Consider the following 17318-nt stretch of genomic DNA (forward strand, 5'->3'; position numbering starts at 1 on the left):
TCGTAATGACGAGAAAAGGTTGGTGACACTGATAGTGGATTTTACCATCAAGGCTGTGTTTCGAAATTTACTGCCAGTACTGAAAATCTATAGTTCATGTCACGCATAGTTTTTCAACGCTGGCAGTGACTTTTGGAACACACCTCGAGTTTCCTATCTCGTATGAAATAAACGTAGCCTTTGAAAATTCAAATGTCGGTGTATTACTGTATGCTCGCGGGTTTTAACAGATTTTACTTTACGTTTTTTGCTTGCTTATTCTCGAATTTCCCATATCGTTCGAAGAAACGCACGTTACGTGCTTTGATACGTTGTATGTGTGGCTTAATTAATATTATTTAATTGTGGTTGCTTGTGGTGTATGCGTGTGACAGAATGGCGATTAGCGCGTCTTTCCATCGAAATGTTTTTTTACTAAACCAATTAGTCCCACCGAACGATAGTTTCAAAAAACATTTTCGTGAGGTAAGTTTTCCTTACAAAGACCAATTTTTATACATGTATGTATGCATATGCGTAGTTTTATGCTATGCTCACTAGTGGTTACTGATTGAATAAATAATAATAAATATATAATTTACATATTACAGGGAATGTTTGATAAACCGAATACTGCAGGATTTATACACGTTACTTATTATTTATTCATGATATGTGATGCTGAACGTTTTAAAAAACTAGTTGAATGGCCAGTAGTTTGTAAAAAGACAGAAGCAAAGTATCGTAATGATGTTAAAGACTATCTGAGTATCATGTCGTTAGAGAATCCTGATATAGGATTCCCTCCTGTACTCACCACATACTTGCATCATGCAAGTGGTACCAAGTTCATGATTTTAATGTGGAAATTATCACAACTTACACTAAGGAGATATATTATGCGTAATGGCAAGTAATATTCTTTACTGGAAGTATATTAATTTTACTAGAGTAGATGTTCTGTATCTCTAATAAAATATAAAACTATAAATTAATTTTTTCTTTAATATTTGGTAACAATGCATTGTTTTAGGTAATGATGAAGTTTTATTCACACCAAGGCCAGGATCTATAGATGAACTCACGAAAACTTACCTGCAACAGTCCAAAGCAAATATTAATCGTAATATAGCGAGTCATCACAGAAGTTGTTTACAAATAGAAAGGACTGCTAATTCTGCACTAATGTAATATTTTCTTATCCTTCATAAATACATAAATTCTCACTAATTTGTTACAAACTTTAATACGACTAATTTGCTTGCTTTTTTTGTTTTACCTTTTAGAGAGGAGAAGGAAGAGCTAGCCAAAATCAAGACAGAACTGTTTGATAAGAAACAGTCTATGGCAAAATATATAGCTGAAGCCCCTGTTGCTGCATTCATAAAACAACGCCTAGCAGATGTTGAAGATTCAGAAGTCATTCAAAGTTAGTACTATACTTGTTTAACATACACTTTATTAGCAGAAAATGCATTTATTATGTCGCGCTTGTAAAACTGACAAATTTGCATGGGTTTTAGGGTGGAAAAATAGTTTAAACGAGAGTACACGTTACATACAAAAACGAATAGGAATCTTGAAGGACCTAGAAAAAAAGTGTGAAGACATAAGTGGTATAATATCAAATTTGCTAAACAATGCAAAAGCATTGGATGGCAAGCAGTTGGAGGAAATTAATTATTCGTCGATATCAGAACTGCCATTTCCACCTGTTGTTCAGGTAAAATTGTACAATTGATCATATTAGTTGTCATTATCCATATATATATATATATATATATATATATATATGCATATATAATTACAAACTCCAGCTTTTGCATCTCAACATAATTGAAACTATAGTTTGTTATGTTAGGTAAAAACAACCACTATTGAGCCATTAAACAATATGTAATAAAGTTACATTATTTTTCAGTGTTGCCTTTATAAGTTGTACGATGGCAACAAATTGATATTCAACAACTTTATGTCCCTGTTCACTTTGATACTGTGTCAAGTATATCAATCTCTGAGGAAAGGCTACTTGGTAGACTTATCGCAATGTCTCTTGCAAGCGGAAGCAAGTACAGAAGACATGAAAGCCATGTACAATATATTCAAAACTTTGCTAACTAGTATAATAGATTATACGGAGAAAACAGCGGATGTTTTATGTGAAAAAAATACGACACGCATAACTGGGGAAACCGCATTGCTGCTCGTGAAGAGTGTGCTTCTTATGCCGTCGCCTCTTATTAAAATTAATACCAATTGCGCAGACGAGAAAAACGATTTGCATACATTATTGCAGTTTACTCCGGGAGAAAGTAAGTTCTGTTATGAAACACGTGTGGCTGTTTAATTTCCACATTTGTCATTGTAATATGTTATTTGTTATTCGCAGCTGCACATAAATCACTGTTCTCAAGATACACACGACAAAAAGAGCATCACACTCCAGATTTAAGGACGAATTTATTCGTATCGCGCATCGACATCAATGATAAAATGTTAATAGGTAATAACGAAAAGCATAATTTGAGTATGCGTATTGGGATGTCCAGCGTAAACAGACTGCACAAAAAGACAACCGGGTCATATTCTCGACTCTTCTCCGCGCGTACAAATAAAAATGCAAAAGGTTCGTAGTGATCCCGCTTAAATATCGAATTGTAACCTTTATGGGGATTTTCTAACAGGGTTTATATAGAGATTTAAAGATATTAAATATAACATTTGTTTCTACGCAGCCAACAATAGCATGGTGTTTCTATCGTCTACCGTGCAAGCAAATTCTCCCACCATCGGAAACACAACAGGGAGAGAGTTTAATGTGCGGAATCATAATTTGGACATTACGGCGAAGAGTTTGTTCAATTTGAGCGAAGAGCCTCTCACCGTACAGTACACTCCAATAAAACAAAACGCATTGCAAGATACAATCGAAGAAGACGTATTCAATCACGAGTTCAAAATAACCAAACCCGAGCTGAACGAATTAACGGAAATAAGGTTTGTCAATGATGACAACGGCACAGTTGTAAAGCAAGAAAATACATCGAGAAGGCGTTCCATTAGTGACCTGGTCGAACGCTACAAAAAAGTGCTGGAGATCAGTAACTGTACTGCAATGAAGTTTCAAGAAGAGTGCTTGAAGTATGAAACGGAATAACGAGGAGATAAGAAATGAAGGTATTGCGACAATACGAAAGTGAATAAGTTTCTCGTATCAATAAATCTTCTGCGATAACGATCGAAACAAAATTCACAAATTATGTTCATTGATGGGAAAAATTAAAAATAGTGCAAGGTTATTTAGTTGAGAGTTCGTTGTTTATTAGTTATTCATTAAAATTCACGAATAACAAAGGCGAAGATTTTAACATTTTTTGGCATACAATATTTCATATAAATAAATAATCCAGTGCATTTGCGTGAAAATAAATGATATTATGCCTTGTGTTTGTTTCTACAGATAGTTTGCATAGTTTTAGAATAAGAAGCTAACTATTAACAGTGTCCTTAAGGTCTGCAACAGACTCGAAAATTGCGTGAAGAAAAATCAAATATTGGGCATATCGTAGATGTAATCCTTCGAAGCAGAATCAACTAAACACGAGCTAATATTAACATCTGTTTCAAGTGGTAGAATTTACTGTATATTTTTTTATAACATATGTTATATACAGAATGAATCATATGAAGCGATACATGTAATTATTTGCATTATTTTTTTCGTCTTTGCAAATTACATTGGTCACTTTGTATAATCACCCTGTATATATGTATATTTATAAACTGTTATAGATACTAAAAATTATATCGTGTTATAAACTAATATCATATTGTTACAAGATAATTTCGCCGTATAAAATCTTGAAAAAGTCTTGTACATAAATGTACTTTTATCATTTTATCGAGTATATCATATTCTTTATCTGATTTTGTAAGTCGGCGCAATCTAGATAAGGAATGGCATTTTCATTCTTATTTGTACGTTTAAAAACCTTTTTCCTGATTTCGCTTATTGCTTGTTTCTACGCTAAATGTACAAACAGTATTTGTAGAGATTCTTGATATGTATCTAAAAAGATAAAAATTAAATTTTTTTTTTATTACACTAGTACTATGAAAAAATAATTGCTCATCTTAATATTTCATCAAATAACAATTCTTTAAATTTGTGTAATAATATAACGTTTTATTTGTTCAAGTATTACGTTATTTGACCATTATTTTACGTAAGTGTACCAACCAGTACTTTACGTAACTGTAGCGATACACCTTAAGTTTTTGAACAAACTTAGTATTTGCAACGACCGATAGGAATCTATACATTAAAAAACTGAGACTGGATTCATCAGCTGCTTACATATCCGATATCGATCTCTCAATAATGTAAAAAGGCACAATGTGGCATATATATTTTTCATATACATACATTGATGAGAAAATGTATCTAATTACACTTGCTAATGAATTTGATCGATGTAATCATATATTAGCAATTACAAACTTCTGTTGATAACCACAATGCTCTAACGATCCATTAATGATATTTGAGAAGAAACATTAGTACCTCCTTACAACTCCGCGATTGTCTGTACATACTTAACATTTTCTCGTTTGGTTTCTGTTAGTAAATTGCAGTATCTGTCAATAATAAAAGTTGCAGAAGTTCATAATGCAAATCAGACGAATCTAGCGATGAACACGCTGTGATGTTAGGCACAAATCATATCTCATAATTTTTATAGTTATCGTTCTTCAGTTCTTTTCACATATCATTTTGTAGTATTTCTAAAGATTCTCCTCCTTTTAAAGAAACTCCTGCAAACTTTTCCATTCTCGATGGTACATTACGGGGTCTCATAAAAAAAAAAAGAAGACATGTTTTGTCGTAAAATGTTTGTATCTCTTTCATGTTTGGTGCAACGTTTTAATCATCTTCATCGGCCGAGCGTGGAATAGAATTTAGGCTGCAAGAGAAAGAAGAAATTTCGATTACGCAATACAAGCCAATTTCATAGTACGTCTGAATACTTGGGAGAGAGCTAGCTAGCTAGCATTTTCAACAGATTCAATTTGCCGGCAGTTACATACAGGTGCATGGGCAGCGCGTATATTGGATGTTTTTTGACGAAAAAACGTTATCAATTACCTCATCATGATTCTCTTCCTTGTTTCCCTCATCGTCATCTCCGGAACTGTCTCCTCCTGAGCTGTCGGCAGAATTACGTTGTGGATCTTTGTTATTTAGACCATCCACAGTAGATGCAGGTGAAGCTTTGACTTTACTAGCAGCATCATAGCATTGTAAACAGACCCTGACGGCTTTCCCATTCCCTTGTCCAGGTAGCAATAACTTTTTATTACTGCAGGGCCCGCATACTACTGCGCCGCATTGCCTACAGTGATGCTGAAAAGTAAACAATTATCTTAATTTGCAAATATTCATCGTGGCTATTGTCTCAAGTTAATAAAATAATCTCACAATTACCCGTCTGTTTAATACTGTAAATTGCGTTTTATTACAGTGCATGCAAATTGTAGCTTCGTTATCTGGTACCCAAACTGCTGCGTGAATTTCAACGGGTTTCTTGCCACCTGTAATAAGTAGAATGAAAAGCGACAAGTCGAGAAAAATAACGGATCGGTCACACATCAATAGTATTAAAGTTACATTTTAACTTTCACTCACTTTTTCTTAATAAATCTTCAATGCATTTTGTGATATGTGCCATCCATTCTTGCTTCTCTGTTGCGGTAGCAGCATAAACAGCAAACGACTTTGTTACTGTCTTAATGAGCCATCCATTACGATATTCTATAAATAATGACCCAATACTATACTAACATTTTCTAAGTGTGGCCTCATTTGATTGTCGATCCATACGCTGTGCGATATAATTGAAGGACTAATTAAATTTATAATGCAATGAATGCACAAGGGTCTACAGCTAAGAAAAGAATTGTATACATGAGAACGGTTATACAAACAAAAAAATTCTATGTATTCGAAATATTATCTATACTCTGTCATTCATATAATACACCTTACAATAGATCTCTAAGATATCTAGTTCAACTACAACCTACAACCATTAATATTCAATAACTAGTAAAATAATTTTTTAAAACTAAATAATATTAATGAATACTTCTACAGAAGTTTTCCATATATATTATTACATTTAATATGATAAGAGTAAAAATTTCTAACATATATATATATATAAAAATACACCGAGTAACATGACACTGTACTTACGACCCTCATCAGCTAGAGACTCTAATTTTACCTCTTCTAGTGGTATTATATGCTGCTTGTTGTACTGCAAATGAATTTATACATTATTACCATTGGTAGAATTCTCTTCATTGTAATCATACTGTGTATTCTATTTATTACTACGGCAACTTTAATCCTATGAAATTGAACAAAAATTTCTGTAAAACACCCACCTTTTTCTTATTTATCACGATATTTCCATAAACCAATATGTCATTGAACAAGAAGAACTGTCTCGGTTTGGGCTTCTTCCTGCACATTTTGGTCAAGACACCTTCTCCCACCAGAACCCTGCCGGGTACCGCGAGTGGCTATAAAGAGAAAAAGAATATTCGCTAGTGAGTCATCGATATTACTATAACTGGCTACAAGTGATTTGCTAACAAGCAAACGAAGTCTGACGATTCGCAGAAGAAATTTGCATGCCGACTAGTCGCGCAGATCTCTCACCTGGCCAGAACTGCCGAAGCAGTTTTCGACCATCGCGATACGCCTGGCATTGGCCTCGCTGTTCACTGAAACATATCGAAACCCGAAGATCAGCAGAGGTGCCCGAGTATCGGCAGAAACCCACCCATATCCTGAAGACGGGACGATTTGTGCCAACGACGACCGCCCGACCGAGGAGGAATCGGATCCGTCCTCTTTACCTGCACTTTCTACACTTTCTCATAATTTCGTTCTTCCTCTCCTCCTTTCGAAAACGTACCGCTCGTCTCATTTCCGTTAGAAAGTGTAAACGGGAGTGCAGCTAAACGAAGCGGACCTACCGTTCGCACTTTAGCTGTCAAAAACACACAGCCCACTTAGCTGGGGACCGTTATCCCCCGTGTATGCGCGCCAATCACACGGTTGTACGTGACAAATGGACCGGTATACGAGTTTCTCGTGGCGATCACGGGACAGGCACGCATCTTCGACGGCCCGACGGTCTCGTCTTTTTGTAAAATACACGATATTAATTAAATGCTAATAAGCGAAGCACCAACTAACCCAATCGGTCGACCATGATCCCATGAATCAGGGCTGACAACAGCAGGAAGCATGAATCACGCTCGTGAGTGCTTCGTAGTTTATCCGCGCTGAGAGATTTGCATTTATCGCAGCACCGTGTTGATTTGTGAGCTGGCGCCACCTCGCGTAAAATTGATCGGAGCGAGTACCAACGGCGGGAACGCCCAGCGAGATGAAGCATCTGCTCGACGAGAGGATTTATCGAGGAGAAGGAGAAGTGTGGCTAAAAGGGGGCAAACAAGTGGAGGAAGCGCGATTGCACCGTGTCCAAATAAGAACAGGTATTCGTGCAAGAAGAAATTTACGCTCCCGTTCATTTCCCCGTGTATTTAAAATGTGAGATTAGTATTTGAGATTCTGAGGGGAAAGAGGAAAACCAGCCAAAAAGCTGGGGAAATATATTTCAACCAAATGAATAATGTTCTGCTCTTTTCACTCGATCAACTTTCCGTCTTCGAAGGAAAAGATCGCGCCGTAAAACGAGGGAAAGGAAAATAAAGATGATGAGTGTGAATAGGATACCCGAAAAAAAAGATTACATATGAATTTTGTCTCTAGAAGCTTATATATAATTATATGTAAACATTTTTTCCTCGTCAATCGAATGAATTGAGCCATTTTCGGCATTTATGCGTGCTACGACCCATATCGATATCTCTCACTCGATACGTACGGAAAGCGACTCATCGATATTGCTATCGTTCCGACTTCAGACTCGTTTTTCGTACCTGCACTTTCTGAACCTTCTTGTCATCTTTCTGCTCCTTCTCTCTTCCACGAAGTGATCAAACAACGTATTTGCTTTACTTTAAGTGCAGACAGTGCAGCTTAGCGCAGGTTTAAAGAGCGAACCTTCTGTCACATGATTATAAACTGTCCCTGTGACCGATCGTCGCGAACGAGTGGATCGCCGAGGGTGTAACGAACGCGGTGAGTCTGGGACACCTGTTTGCGCTGACAGTCGCCACGGATCGCGGCCAATTTCCGAACGTTTTCGCGAGCAGTGTACGCGGCGACGTCGCGATTAGGTTAAATCCTAGTTACTCCGTTTAGACGATCCCGTTCGGACAGGATGAAGATCTGCGGGCCCAAGTACGCCTTGTGCGGCCTAGTGCTGTCCGTTTGGGGCATATTTCAATTGGTGAGAGAGAAATCACCGTTATTATTACCGTCTACAGTCACCTGGATTTTCCATAGCTTGTTTTTCACCTGCAGCTCCTCATGGGAATATTTTTCTACTTCCGGAGCGTAGCCTTGGTGGAGGACCTCCCTCTGCCAGAAAACATCACCTCGCTGGAACATTTCTATAAAATGGCAGATCGCGGCTACATGCAGAACGCTTACAACTGCTGGATCGCAGCTTGTATCTATGTCCTCACCTTCCTCTTTTCGGGCCATCAGTTCTACCTCAATTCCAGATCGTCTCTTAGCGTATAAGCATTTAAAAGCACGTTAAATGTGTCCGTTTACCGTATGTCTGATGAAAGCATCAAGGCTGTAATTACAGCTTTAGCAGAAATGAATAATACGATGATTACAGTTGCAAATTGAATTACGTATGAATTATATATTGAGCGCGACTTGCCTGCGACCTGCAATGCCTAGACTCCAGGCGTTTCCACAAGCGCAATAGAAAACATATTTTGCCATGTGCGTGTGTAATTACAAGGGCTGCGTTCTTTTTGGGTACTCACATACTGTAAGTCATTCTATCTTTATTGTTTATTATATGCCAAAGGAAGATAGAATAACGCTTATAGCATGTAAGTGCCTAAAGAGAACGCTGTTAAGATGTTAGGCATATTTCCATGTATCAGTATACATTCTTACATATATATATATATATACACACACACACACAGACATGGCTGAGAAGTATAGTAAAACAGATACGAGTTATATAGCTTGAGGAAGCTTTTTTTTTTCTTTCATTGCGACGTTGTAATTTCTTTTACTCATCATATAAGAATGGTGTATTTCGGTCGTATAGAATCATATAATTCTTAAATATTGTTACATATTGTTAATATGGCTTAATAAATTATAATTACGAACAACGATATCCACCTATCTTTCAGTTAAGCGGAATAAGTACGATCCATAAATTCCAATATAAAATTCTCATCTCCTCGGGAATCTATTATTAACAAAAACATTTTACAAACACCGGTGACATTGTTCGAACCATGTGTAATACGCGCGGTGAAATTTCCCTGAAGTCTGTTTTTAGTATGTCGCACCCTCTTTTTTCTCTCCTGTCTCCTTTGTGAAACTCCATTAATTTTCAGCGCATCTAACGGACCTTTCGTTCGAACTTCGGAACGGTAGCACTTATCGGTAGCCAGGAGGCGTGTGTCAAAATGAATCACATGACTGACCGCATCCGTGGACTTAACGAGGTCATTAATAGATATAGAGGTGTACAATACGGCGCGCACCGCGAGAGGTTCGCACGAACGTCCGGCGAGATAAAGTTAAGTGCTCTCTCTACGGACGTCCTCGATCGCAACGATGAGCGATTAGTGGTAAACAAAGAGGTTCGTCGCCGTGTGTTACTTAGAAAGTAAATAATATGCGACAATGCGTCATATCGTATTCTTCTTTATCTCACAACACTCGACGGAATGACCTGGCTGTATATTAGCGAAATACCTCTCAGCTGAGTATATAAATCATCATTCGTCATTGATCCGATCGCGGCAGACCGGAAAGAATTACTTCTTATTCATGCCCGTGAATAATCCGTCGCGAGAACGGAGTCGGATGCGAGAAGAATGGAAAACGATTATACAGAGATAATACGGAGGCTTCCTCTTTCTCTGAGGTTAGCCTATGGCACTGGCCATGTATTAAATGACATCTGCGCTTCTATGTGGTTTACGTATCTGCTGGTGTTCTTCCACCTTGTGCTCGGATTCGATCCAACTCTATGCGGCGTTGTATTGCTTATCGGTCAGATAGCGGATGCCATGGTCACCCCCTTCGTCGGTTTACATTCCGACAGAAATGATGATTTCTGGTTGTGCAGGTACGGCAGAAGGAAAACCTGGCATTTAGTAGGTACGTATATCGTAATACGTACATAATCCTTACCTGTCGTTCTCTGTATTTGTTTTCTGATATCACAACAATTTACCTTTGCAGGTACTGTTTGCGTAGTACTAGCCTTCCCATTTATATTCTCGCCTTGCGTCGGCTGTGAAAACGCACATCAATGGGCACAATTGATCTACTATGCAGCTTTTGTAGTAATTTTCCAGTTTGGCTGGGCAGCGGTACAAATATCCCACTTGTCCTTGGTTCCAGAACTTACACCCACTGATCATGAGAGGACTCAACTTATAGCTATAAGGTAATTTGTAGAATATTCGATCAGGCGGAAGAAAATCTCAGGAAAAAATGATTTTATATGATTATGTATAACTTACATAAAATCATATATGAATTTTACCCATATATGTGATTATATATATAATCATATATGTCATATATGAAAACAAATGATGTTGTGTCATTGAATTAAATGTCAATATCATATACTGTCAGAAGTACAAGTAGCCGGAAGCATTCACTTCGATTGTATTTGCATATAATTTGTGAACAACAGAATTTTTTCGTTATGGACATGTATGATTATACATAGTCATATATGGGCAAATATATTTCATATATGATCCTTTTTTCCCCGGGATATCATACAGAATTCACTCGTCCGAGATAGGTTGTAAGTGCATATTCAAATTAAATGAAGTCTCTGTTCCTGTTGTGACCTTATATAGATACACGTTTACTGTCTTCTCCAATGTACTTGTTTACTGTATCATGTGGGCCGTGTTGCACATAACGAGTGATCAAGATGCGGACGCTCAGATTGGACCTGGTGATGTTCACAAATTTCAAAAAGTTGTTCTAATTGGATTAGGAATTGGGCTTGTAGCGTCCCTTATATTTCACGTTTTTCTTAAAGAAGGAGCTAATGGTAATGGCGATGCTAATGGTAATGCAACGCAACTATGTAAACGTTTTCACTTCTATCAATGCATATATATATATATATATNTGCAATATATATATCGGATCGTTTCCCTTTCTAGACGTGCTTCGTAGAGACACCAGGACAGCATCAGTATTATTGAAAGATACGAAACTGTACCAAGTGGCTTGTATCTACATGCCTACGCGACTGTACATCAACTTATGCCAAGTTTATATTCCCATGTACTTACACGTGTCGCTGGATATGCCCGCAGCCTCCCTGGCTTACATACCTCTGGCGATGTTCCTGAGTAGCTTCCTGATATCTTTGATAATAGAGAGGCTCAATACGAAATTGGGCCGGAAAGTCGCGTATTCTATCGGTGCTTTGCTCGCGGTGTGCGCCAGCGTGTGGATACAGTTCGGCAACGGCGACGTGTACGTCAAATACCAGATATATCCTGTGGCTGTGATGTTAGGTAAACCTCTCTTATCGCGACACATCTTTTTTTATTTTTCGCGACGCTATCTCCGTCGAATAATCTGTCACCATTCTTATCGCGATAATCCGCAGGTTCCGCAGGCTCGATCATGTTGGTCACGAGTCTCGGTGTGTGCGCGGACCTAATAGGACAGAATACCGAAAGCGGCGCTTTTGTGTACGGAGTTATGAGCTTCATGGACAAGCTCAGCAACGGCTTCGCAGTTATGCTCATCCAGTACCTGGTGAAGTCAGTAATCGATTCGGGACTGTGCGAATTCTCCCCTGTGCGGAATTGATTCTGACTGCGTTTGCTTTTCAGACGGTGCTCGACCAGTTGCAATAATTATTACAGGGACATTCTCACGTACGTGTGCGGCGGTTCCGCGGTATTCGGTCTGCTGATAATTCTGTATATGAAACCGTTCTCCCGTAACATGGGTACGTCAGTCACTTGGTTCGTCGGACCTACCTGCGCCGCATGGCGATAATAACAATAATAATACGAAGTATCGTCGTTTCAGCTTACAGCACGTTAGACCACCGCGGCAACGAGAACGAGAATCGGGACCCGTCTATAGAGAACCTGGCGAACGAGGGCGCCGAAGTGTCCTTCACGGGGCACGCACACGTTACATAATATGCATATTAATGTATAATTTGTGAAAATTTTAGCACAAAATGCGGACCGACAAAGACATCGATATTTGATAAGAAAAAGAATAAGCAACGTGCACACACGTTGCCATATGGGTATTAACGAGGTACTATCTTTTTTATACTTCACAGATCTCTATTGTTGATATTATTATTGTTGATATGGATGTTGATATTAACGTTGATATTAATATGAAGCGCAGTTTATACTTTTATCCCTTATCAGCGTCGTTTATTCTAACGCGAAACCAATGTAGATCAATTCGTCTCGTATATCCTGCACACTCGATCGTGAGATAAATATATATCTCGGAATTGCAATGCGAAAAAATAAAAAACAACAATATATATATATATATATATATTCCAAGTCTCAGTTATCTTCAATGTTCTCGTATCACGCTTGGGAGGTAAGCGCGCTCATTATTTATTCATTATCCCGCGTACTGCATCTCGTCACGCGAGCGGGAAACATATGAAGGTAAATCCCATGTCGTTAATTAATCAATTACCGTCTCGTTCTCCCTAAACGGTTTCCACAGGTATCCTTTCCACTCCCCGTCGTTTGATCATTCTGTTACCATAGGAATCCCACGATGGGAGCTGAAAAGTGTCAGGGAGCGATAGCGCCTATTCGCCCGCCGAAGGTATGCGCCTCACCGGCTGGGAGTGGCTATAAATAAGTCACGGAAGTCACGGTATCGGGGGTGGTACGGTGGTGGTACGGTGGAAGGTCGCGCGATAGTACCACCGCACGCGATCCACCGCCAGGCTCCGCGGTTCCGTTAAAAGCGCCGTTCGATTTTCTTCGCCGACTTCTCCCAGCCGTGTCATCGATTGGCCGGCCGTTCGCGTTCTCCGAGGAGTCGGCGGTAGAGGGTGGACGGCGCAAGACGGCTGGCGGAATGCTGGCGACGAACGGCGCTTACGGTTGCCGCGCTCACCCCTTCGCCGGCAGTCCGACCAGCGTCGCGACCACCGGCAATTTCGCGGCGACGCGGCTGAAATTCCTGCCGAGGAGCGGCCCGAGGCTGAAGACGTCGTCCGGTGTCACTAACTGCATGGACCCGGCGTGCGCCGCGCGGATGAAGCGACTGAAGAACAGGTGAAAAGTTGCTTCTCTTTCGGAATTCCCGAGATTAACGATTTTCACGTAGGAAAGCTAATGGCGCGCCGAGGATGGATCTGAGCAAGAAGAAGCCGGCGGATTACACGGAGTTGGCGTACAGGGAAGCTATATCGAAGTTGAAGTACTTGTTGGCCGAGTCCTACGCGCCGAATCCTGCGACGCCCGGAACGTGAGTTCACCGACGACGAGCGACTTACAAAAACGCTAATCGAACGAAGAATAAAGTTGCCGCGTGAATATTTAAATGAATAAGAAAGAGATAAAATTGAGAGGAGATGTTGAGATAGTGTGCGAGAGAAATATGCATGAACATATTCCTGTGCAGAAAGCCGCAGAGCATCCGAAACGTATACAAGAACAGTAATCTGCGGATCAGCGAGTCCGGGGAAGATACGGATGACCAGAGCGTGATCAGCGGCAGCTTCCGGAAGAAGGACCTCGCCGGGAACGCGGCCTCGTACCCTCCGCTGTCGAAGACTATGCAACCAACGAAGGCGTATAGCAACATAGCGCTCTCGAGGGCCGACCTGCAGTCCATACCGCCGGAGTTGACGTCCTTCATCGAGCGACAGGAGGACTACATCGAGCAGCTCGAGCGAGAATCGCAATATTGCCGAGACGAGCTGATCAATCTGCTGAGTAAAGTACGAGAGGTGCGGTCTAAATCATTTTTTGACCCGTCGAACGACACTTTATCTTGCTAAATCGAATCCTCTTGGCAGGTAGTGGCCGAGAACGAGGCGCTCCACAGCAAGAATCGGGCCGCGTTGTCGAAATGCGCTCTGCAGGATCACTGCGTCCAGGTGGACCACGAGTGTCACGTCGAGCGGGACGGACGCGACGCCGACAGCTCGGAGAGCAAGAAGGAGAAGCAGCCGCTGGTAGGGCCCAGCATAGTGTTCGAGTCGAGAATCAGCGAGCTGGAGGCGCAGCTGACGCAGGCGAGGCTGGAGCTGCGGAAGGCGCAGGAGGAGAATCAAGCGAACCTGAAGCGTTTGGCCGACAGCTGCTCGAACGAGGGCGGTCCCGAGATGCGGGCTGAGCTGGACAGAGCTCTGCGCGCCAAGTACGAGGCCGAGATGAAGCTGGAGGAGTCGCAGAAGCTGCTGTCGGCCGCGAGGGACAAGGAGACCGAGGCGACCCAGAGGGCGAAGCGATCCATGGACGATCGGCAGCAGATCGAGTTCGAGCGTAGTCAGAGCGAGATGGAGATACGGAGACTGAAGGACGAGCTGGAGCGGCAACATGAGAAGCTGCGCGAGGCGGCTCAAGAAGCGAACAGACGTATGACCGAGGAGAGGCAGCAGCTGGAACGCCGGTACAATCAGCAGGTTGAGCAGCTCTCCGCGGACATCGCCTCCCACTGGGAGACCGCTAACAAGTCGCAGCTGGAGTCCGAGAAGCAGCGAAGGGAGATCAACGAGCTCAGGAGGGAGCTGTCCCAGAAGCAAACGTCCACCGACAACCTGAAGAAGGAATTGCAGAACAAGATATGTGAGTTTACATTCAGCCGGCGACTCGAGCGCGTTTTAACCTTCGTTCGTTTCAGCTACCCTGCAGAGCGACCTGAATCAGGTCTTGAGCGAGAAGGACGCGGCGGAGCAGGAGGTCCTGACCGGCAAATTGGCGGCCGAGCGTAGCGAACGGCAGGCCCGCCAGGAGCAGAGCAGATTGCAGACCGAGATCAACTCGTACAAGCAGCGTCTGGAACGGGCGGACGCCGACCTGGTGCACTGCAGACGAGAAAATCTCCGACTGTCGGAGCAGATAGCGTCCTTGGAGAAAGAGGTGCATGTCCCGTTTACAGATCGCGTTGATCGGCCTAGTATTTTTAAACGGAGCGTGCTTTCAGATAAGTATGAGCAAAATCACGCACCCCGAGGGCAGTCATAGTCAGGTTACGCCTAGGGTGGAAAACGAGAAGGAACTGACTTCCATGATAATGGACATGGAGACTAAGCATGGTAAGATATCCCGTCTTAGGTATGCCTATGTTAGGTATATTGTCCGTGAAGAGTGTTGCATAACTTCTATTTTTTTTTCTCTAATTTGAAAAGTAAAACATCTCTATGTGTGAGAAATCGGCATGCTGACGACACTATGCCTAGCATAGGCGGAGGTGAGATTAGTCAATTAACATCGCAACAGGCTGATGCAAGCAAATTTCGCAGCTACTACGGTGGCAGGCCTAGAAGACGCCCTGAATAATCAGGCCACGCTCGTCTCGAGACTGACTGCCGAATGCCAATCTCTCACACACCGTTTGGAAGCTAACAATCTTAAACACAAGTATATTTTCTTGCTTTGCTTTCGTCCGAGAATACCCAAACGAACGGTGCACGCGTGTGTATACTTTCATTTTTTAGTTCAGTTGGCTCAGCTGACTCTTTGTTGCATTGTCGAGTATCAGCTTATGGGTTTCAGGTCGAATTATATATAGCGCGTTAATACGTACTGCTATTATTTACGTATATATTACGTGCATGCACAATTACTAGATAAGGGCACCCACTTACAATGTATATATCTCGGGCTATTCTGTGTTGACAGAGGGGGTCGTTGAGAGAGATGTGACGACTGTTGGGCAAACCGCTTCGCCTTCGAGCAAGAAACGTACCGTTAAGGTCGATCTAAAAGTAAAAGTAATTCCGAAAAAGAAGTCAGACTCCAAACCGTCTCTATCAGCACAGTAATAGCGGCGTGTTCTCGAACGAATCGCATGCACCACTCTAACTACGCTCCCGAGATGTTCTCCCGCTGATAAGCTAAACGCAATCCCCCCCGTATCTGATAACGCTCCTCTGTTTTTTATGTTTTACCGCAGGGAAGAAATGGCCGGCCTACAAAGCAACATAGAACACTTATCGAATAAAATACAAGGCAGCTTTGCGAGTCACGAAGGTAACGATATTCTCTTGCGAGATATCACGCGCGTTATGTTATTTTCCAATAAGCGAGAAATTATTAACGCAACATTGTTACAATGATATCTGATCAATATCTGATCAGTAATTGTGTTATGATTCGATATATTGATTCTTAAAAGTGGGCTCGAACGCTTCAAACTAACGACGATTAAATCCTCAGGAGGGACCTCCGTGGAAATTAACGACGGCACGCCCGCAGCTTTTCAATATAATCGTGCGATGGATTCAGTAGCCCCGCCGTCGTCGAACGGATTACCGGCCGGTGAGGACGATGTTCCGCGAATGATTCATCATCAGGCGTACGAAGCCGCCTCGCCCGGTCAACGGGACGTGACGGGTGAAGCCTATTCGAAGAGGGACGATCAGGACTTGCACGGCTCACGGTTGGACGATGAACAGCGCGCCGACTCCGCGCCGAACGCAAGCACGGAGTTGTATCAGAGGGATGTTCACGAGCGAGAGTACACTGCGAACGATCCGAGTATGGATACCTACGTGGCCGAGCAGGATTACAATCAGTACGGTGGCTATGACGCTTCGCAGTATCAGGAGGAACAGTATGCTAACAACGAACAGTTCGACGTAACAGCGCAGCCGATGGAGGAAAGCCAGATTGTCGCCGACACGAGCGGACCCTTGCAGGAGGAGGCCTTGCACTAACGTATAACTTTGTATTAACGACACACGCGTATAAGTAATATAATGTTTGTGAACATATATCCAGAAGATGTAAACAGAATACAAGGCAATGTGTAAACCGATGATGAAACGCTCCCTGGATCATTCGGAAGATTCTCCCTCAAACATGTACTCACGTTACAAATTCTTTCGCGAGATTACGCGATCGTGATATTCGAAATTACGATAATTCTAAATTTA

General features: G+C 41.7%; 5 protein-coding genes across 8 annotated transcripts; 4 read left to right on the top strand and 1 right to left on the bottom strand.

Moving 5' to 3' along the window:
- Positions 1-182: 182 nt before the first annotated feature.
- LOC106748951 lies at positions 183-4848 on the top strand. The gene is made up of 8 exons (XM_014627913.1): positions 183-465; positions 591-888; positions 1013-1166; positions 1266-1408; positions 1503-1702; positions 1901-2291; positions 2369-2605; positions 2715-4848. The coding sequence occupies exons 1-8, from the start codon at positions 376-378 to the stop codon at positions 3134-3136; spliced, it is 1935 nt and encodes a 644-aa protein (XP_014483399.1). The 5' UTR covers positions 183-375; the 3' UTR covers positions 3137-4848.
- On the bottom strand, positions 4364-7340 carry LOC106748953 (pleckstrin homology domain-containing family F member 2). The gene is made up of 8 exons (XM_014627914.1): positions 7250-7340; positions 6707-6771; positions 6430-6567; positions 6236-6299; positions 5666-5791; positions 5465-5571; positions 5126-5383; positions 4364-4943 (listed from the first exon to the last, which is right to left on the bottom strand). Exons 1-8 carry the CDS (start codon positions 7263-7265, stop codon positions 4914-4916), a joined length of 804 nt encoding a protein of 267 aa, XP_014483400.1. The 5' UTR covers positions 7266-7340; the 3' UTR covers positions 4364-4913.
- Positions 7341-8074: 734 nt separating this feature from the next.
- Positions 8075-9332, top strand: LOC106748944 (ribonuclease kappa). The gene is made up of 3 exons (XM_014627900.1): positions 8075-8200; positions 8324-8411; positions 8486-9332. Exons 2-3 carry the CDS (start codon positions 8343-8345, stop codon positions 8705-8707), a joined length of 291 nt encoding a protein of 96 aa, XP_014483386.1. The 5' UTR covers positions 8075-8200; positions 8324-8342; the 3' UTR covers positions 8708-9332.
- Positions 9333-9394: 62 nt separating this feature from the next.
- On the top strand, positions 9395-12743 carry LOC106748943 (major facilitator superfamily domain-containing protein 12-like). 2 transcript variants are annotated; one of them, XM_014627898.1, is made up of 7 exons: positions 9395-10330; positions 10415-10622; positions 11050-11267; positions 11365-11724; positions 11820-11976; positions 12049-12167; positions 12251-12743. In XM_014627898.1, exons 1-7 carry the CDS (start codon positions 10045-10047, stop codon positions 12364-12366), a joined length of 1464 nt encoding a protein of 487 aa, XP_014483384.1. In that variant the 5' UTR covers positions 9395-10044; the 3' UTR covers positions 12367-12743. The 2 variants fall into 2 exon arrangements, with proteins under 2 accessions (XP_014483384.1, XP_014483385.1); XM_014627899.1 differs by having other exon boundaries at positions 11050-11249.
- An 89-nt stretch (positions 12744-12832) lies between these two features.
- LOC106748942 (serologically defined colon cancer antigen 8 homolog) lies at positions 12833-17200 on the top strand. Of its 3 annotated transcripts, XM_014627896.1 has the most exons (9): positions 12833-13488; positions 13541-13681; positions 13838-14165; positions 14235-15006; positions 15062-15300; positions 15365-15476; positions 15684-15801; positions 16337-16413; positions 16600-17200. In XM_014627896.1, exons 1-9 carry the CDS (start codon positions 13289-13291, stop codon positions 17097-17099), a joined length of 2487 nt encoding a protein of 828 aa, XP_014483382.1. In that variant the 5' UTR covers positions 12833-13288; the 3' UTR covers positions 17100-17200. The 3 variants fall into 3 exon arrangements, 2 of the variants coding, with proteins under 2 accessions (XP_014483382.1, XP_014483383.1); XM_014627897.1 differs by lacking the exon at positions 15684-15801 and having other exon boundaries at positions 16600-16691; XR_001374798.1 differs by lacking the exon at positions 15684-15801 and having other exon boundaries at positions 13289-13488; positions 16063-16413; positions 16600-16618.
- Positions 17201-17318: the final 118 nt, after the last annotated feature.

Source organism: Dinoponera quadriceps, unplaced genomic scaffold (genome assembly GCF_001313825.1).
Source record: "Dinoponera quadriceps isolate SergipeBrazil2010 unplaced genomic scaffold, ASM131382v1 scaffold3271, whole genome shotgun sequence".
NCBI classification, from domain to species: Eukaryota; Metazoa; Arthropoda; class Insecta; order Hymenoptera; family Formicidae; genus Dinoponera; species Dinoponera quadriceps.

Excerpts from the sequence above, each read along its gene's own strand:
- LOC106748944 (XM_014627900.1), top strand. The coding sequence starts at position 8,343 with ATGAAGATCTGCGGGCCCAAGTACGCCTTGTGCGGCCTAGTGCTGTCC. Across the intron at positions 8,412-8,485 it reads TTTGGGGCATATTTCAATTG|CTCCTCATGGGAATATTTTT; the intron begins GTGAGAGAGAAA and ends TTTCACCTGCAG.
- LOC106748942 (XM_014627896.1), top strand. The coding sequence starts at position 13,289 with ATGCTGGCGACGAACGGCGCTTACGGTTGCCGCGCTCACCCCTTCGCC. Across the intron at positions 14,166-14,234 it reads TGCTGAGTAAAGTACGAGAG|GTAGTGGCCGAGAACGAGGC; the intron begins GTGCGGTCTAAA and ends TCCTCTTGGCAG. Across the intron at positions 15,477-15,683 it reads GGACATGGAGACTAAGCATG|CTACTACGGTGGCAGGCCTA; the intron begins GTAAGATATCCC and ends CAAATTTCGCAG.
- LOC106748943 (XM_014627898.1), top strand. The coding sequence starts at position 10,045 with ATGGAAAACGATTATACAGAGATAATACGGAGGCTTCCTCTTTCTCTG. Across the intron at positions 11,725-11,819 it reads TCCTGTGGCTGTGATGTTAG|GTTCCGCAGGCTCGATCATG; the intron begins GTAAACCTCTCT and ends GATAATCCGCAG. Across the intron at positions 11,977-12,048 it reads CTCATCCAGTACCTGGTGAA|ACGGTGCTCGACCAGTTGCA; the intron begins GTCAGTAATCGA and ends TTTGCTTTTCAG.
- LOC106748953 (XM_014627914.1), bottom strand. Across the intron at positions 5,792-6,235 it reads GTCTCTAGCTGATGAGGGTC|AATATCGTAATGGATGGCTC; the intron begins GTAAGTACAGTG and ends CATTATTTATAG. Across the intron at positions 5,384-5,464 it reads TTACAGTATTAAACAGACGG|CATCACTGTAGGCAATGCGG; the intron begins GTAATTGTGAGA and ends TTTACTTTTCAG.
- LOC106748951 (XM_014627913.1), top strand. The coding sequence starts at position 376 with ATGGCGATTAGCGCGTCTTTCCATCGAAATGTTTTTTTACTAAACCAA. Across the intron at positions 466-590 it reads TCAAAAAACATTTTCGTGAG|GGAATGTTTGATAAACCGAA; the intron begins GTAAGTTTTCCT and ends TACATATTACAG. Across the intron at positions 1,167-1,265 it reads ACTGCTAATTCTGCACTAAT|AGAGGAGAAGGAAGAGCTAG; the intron begins GTAATATTTTCT and ends TTTACCTTTTAG.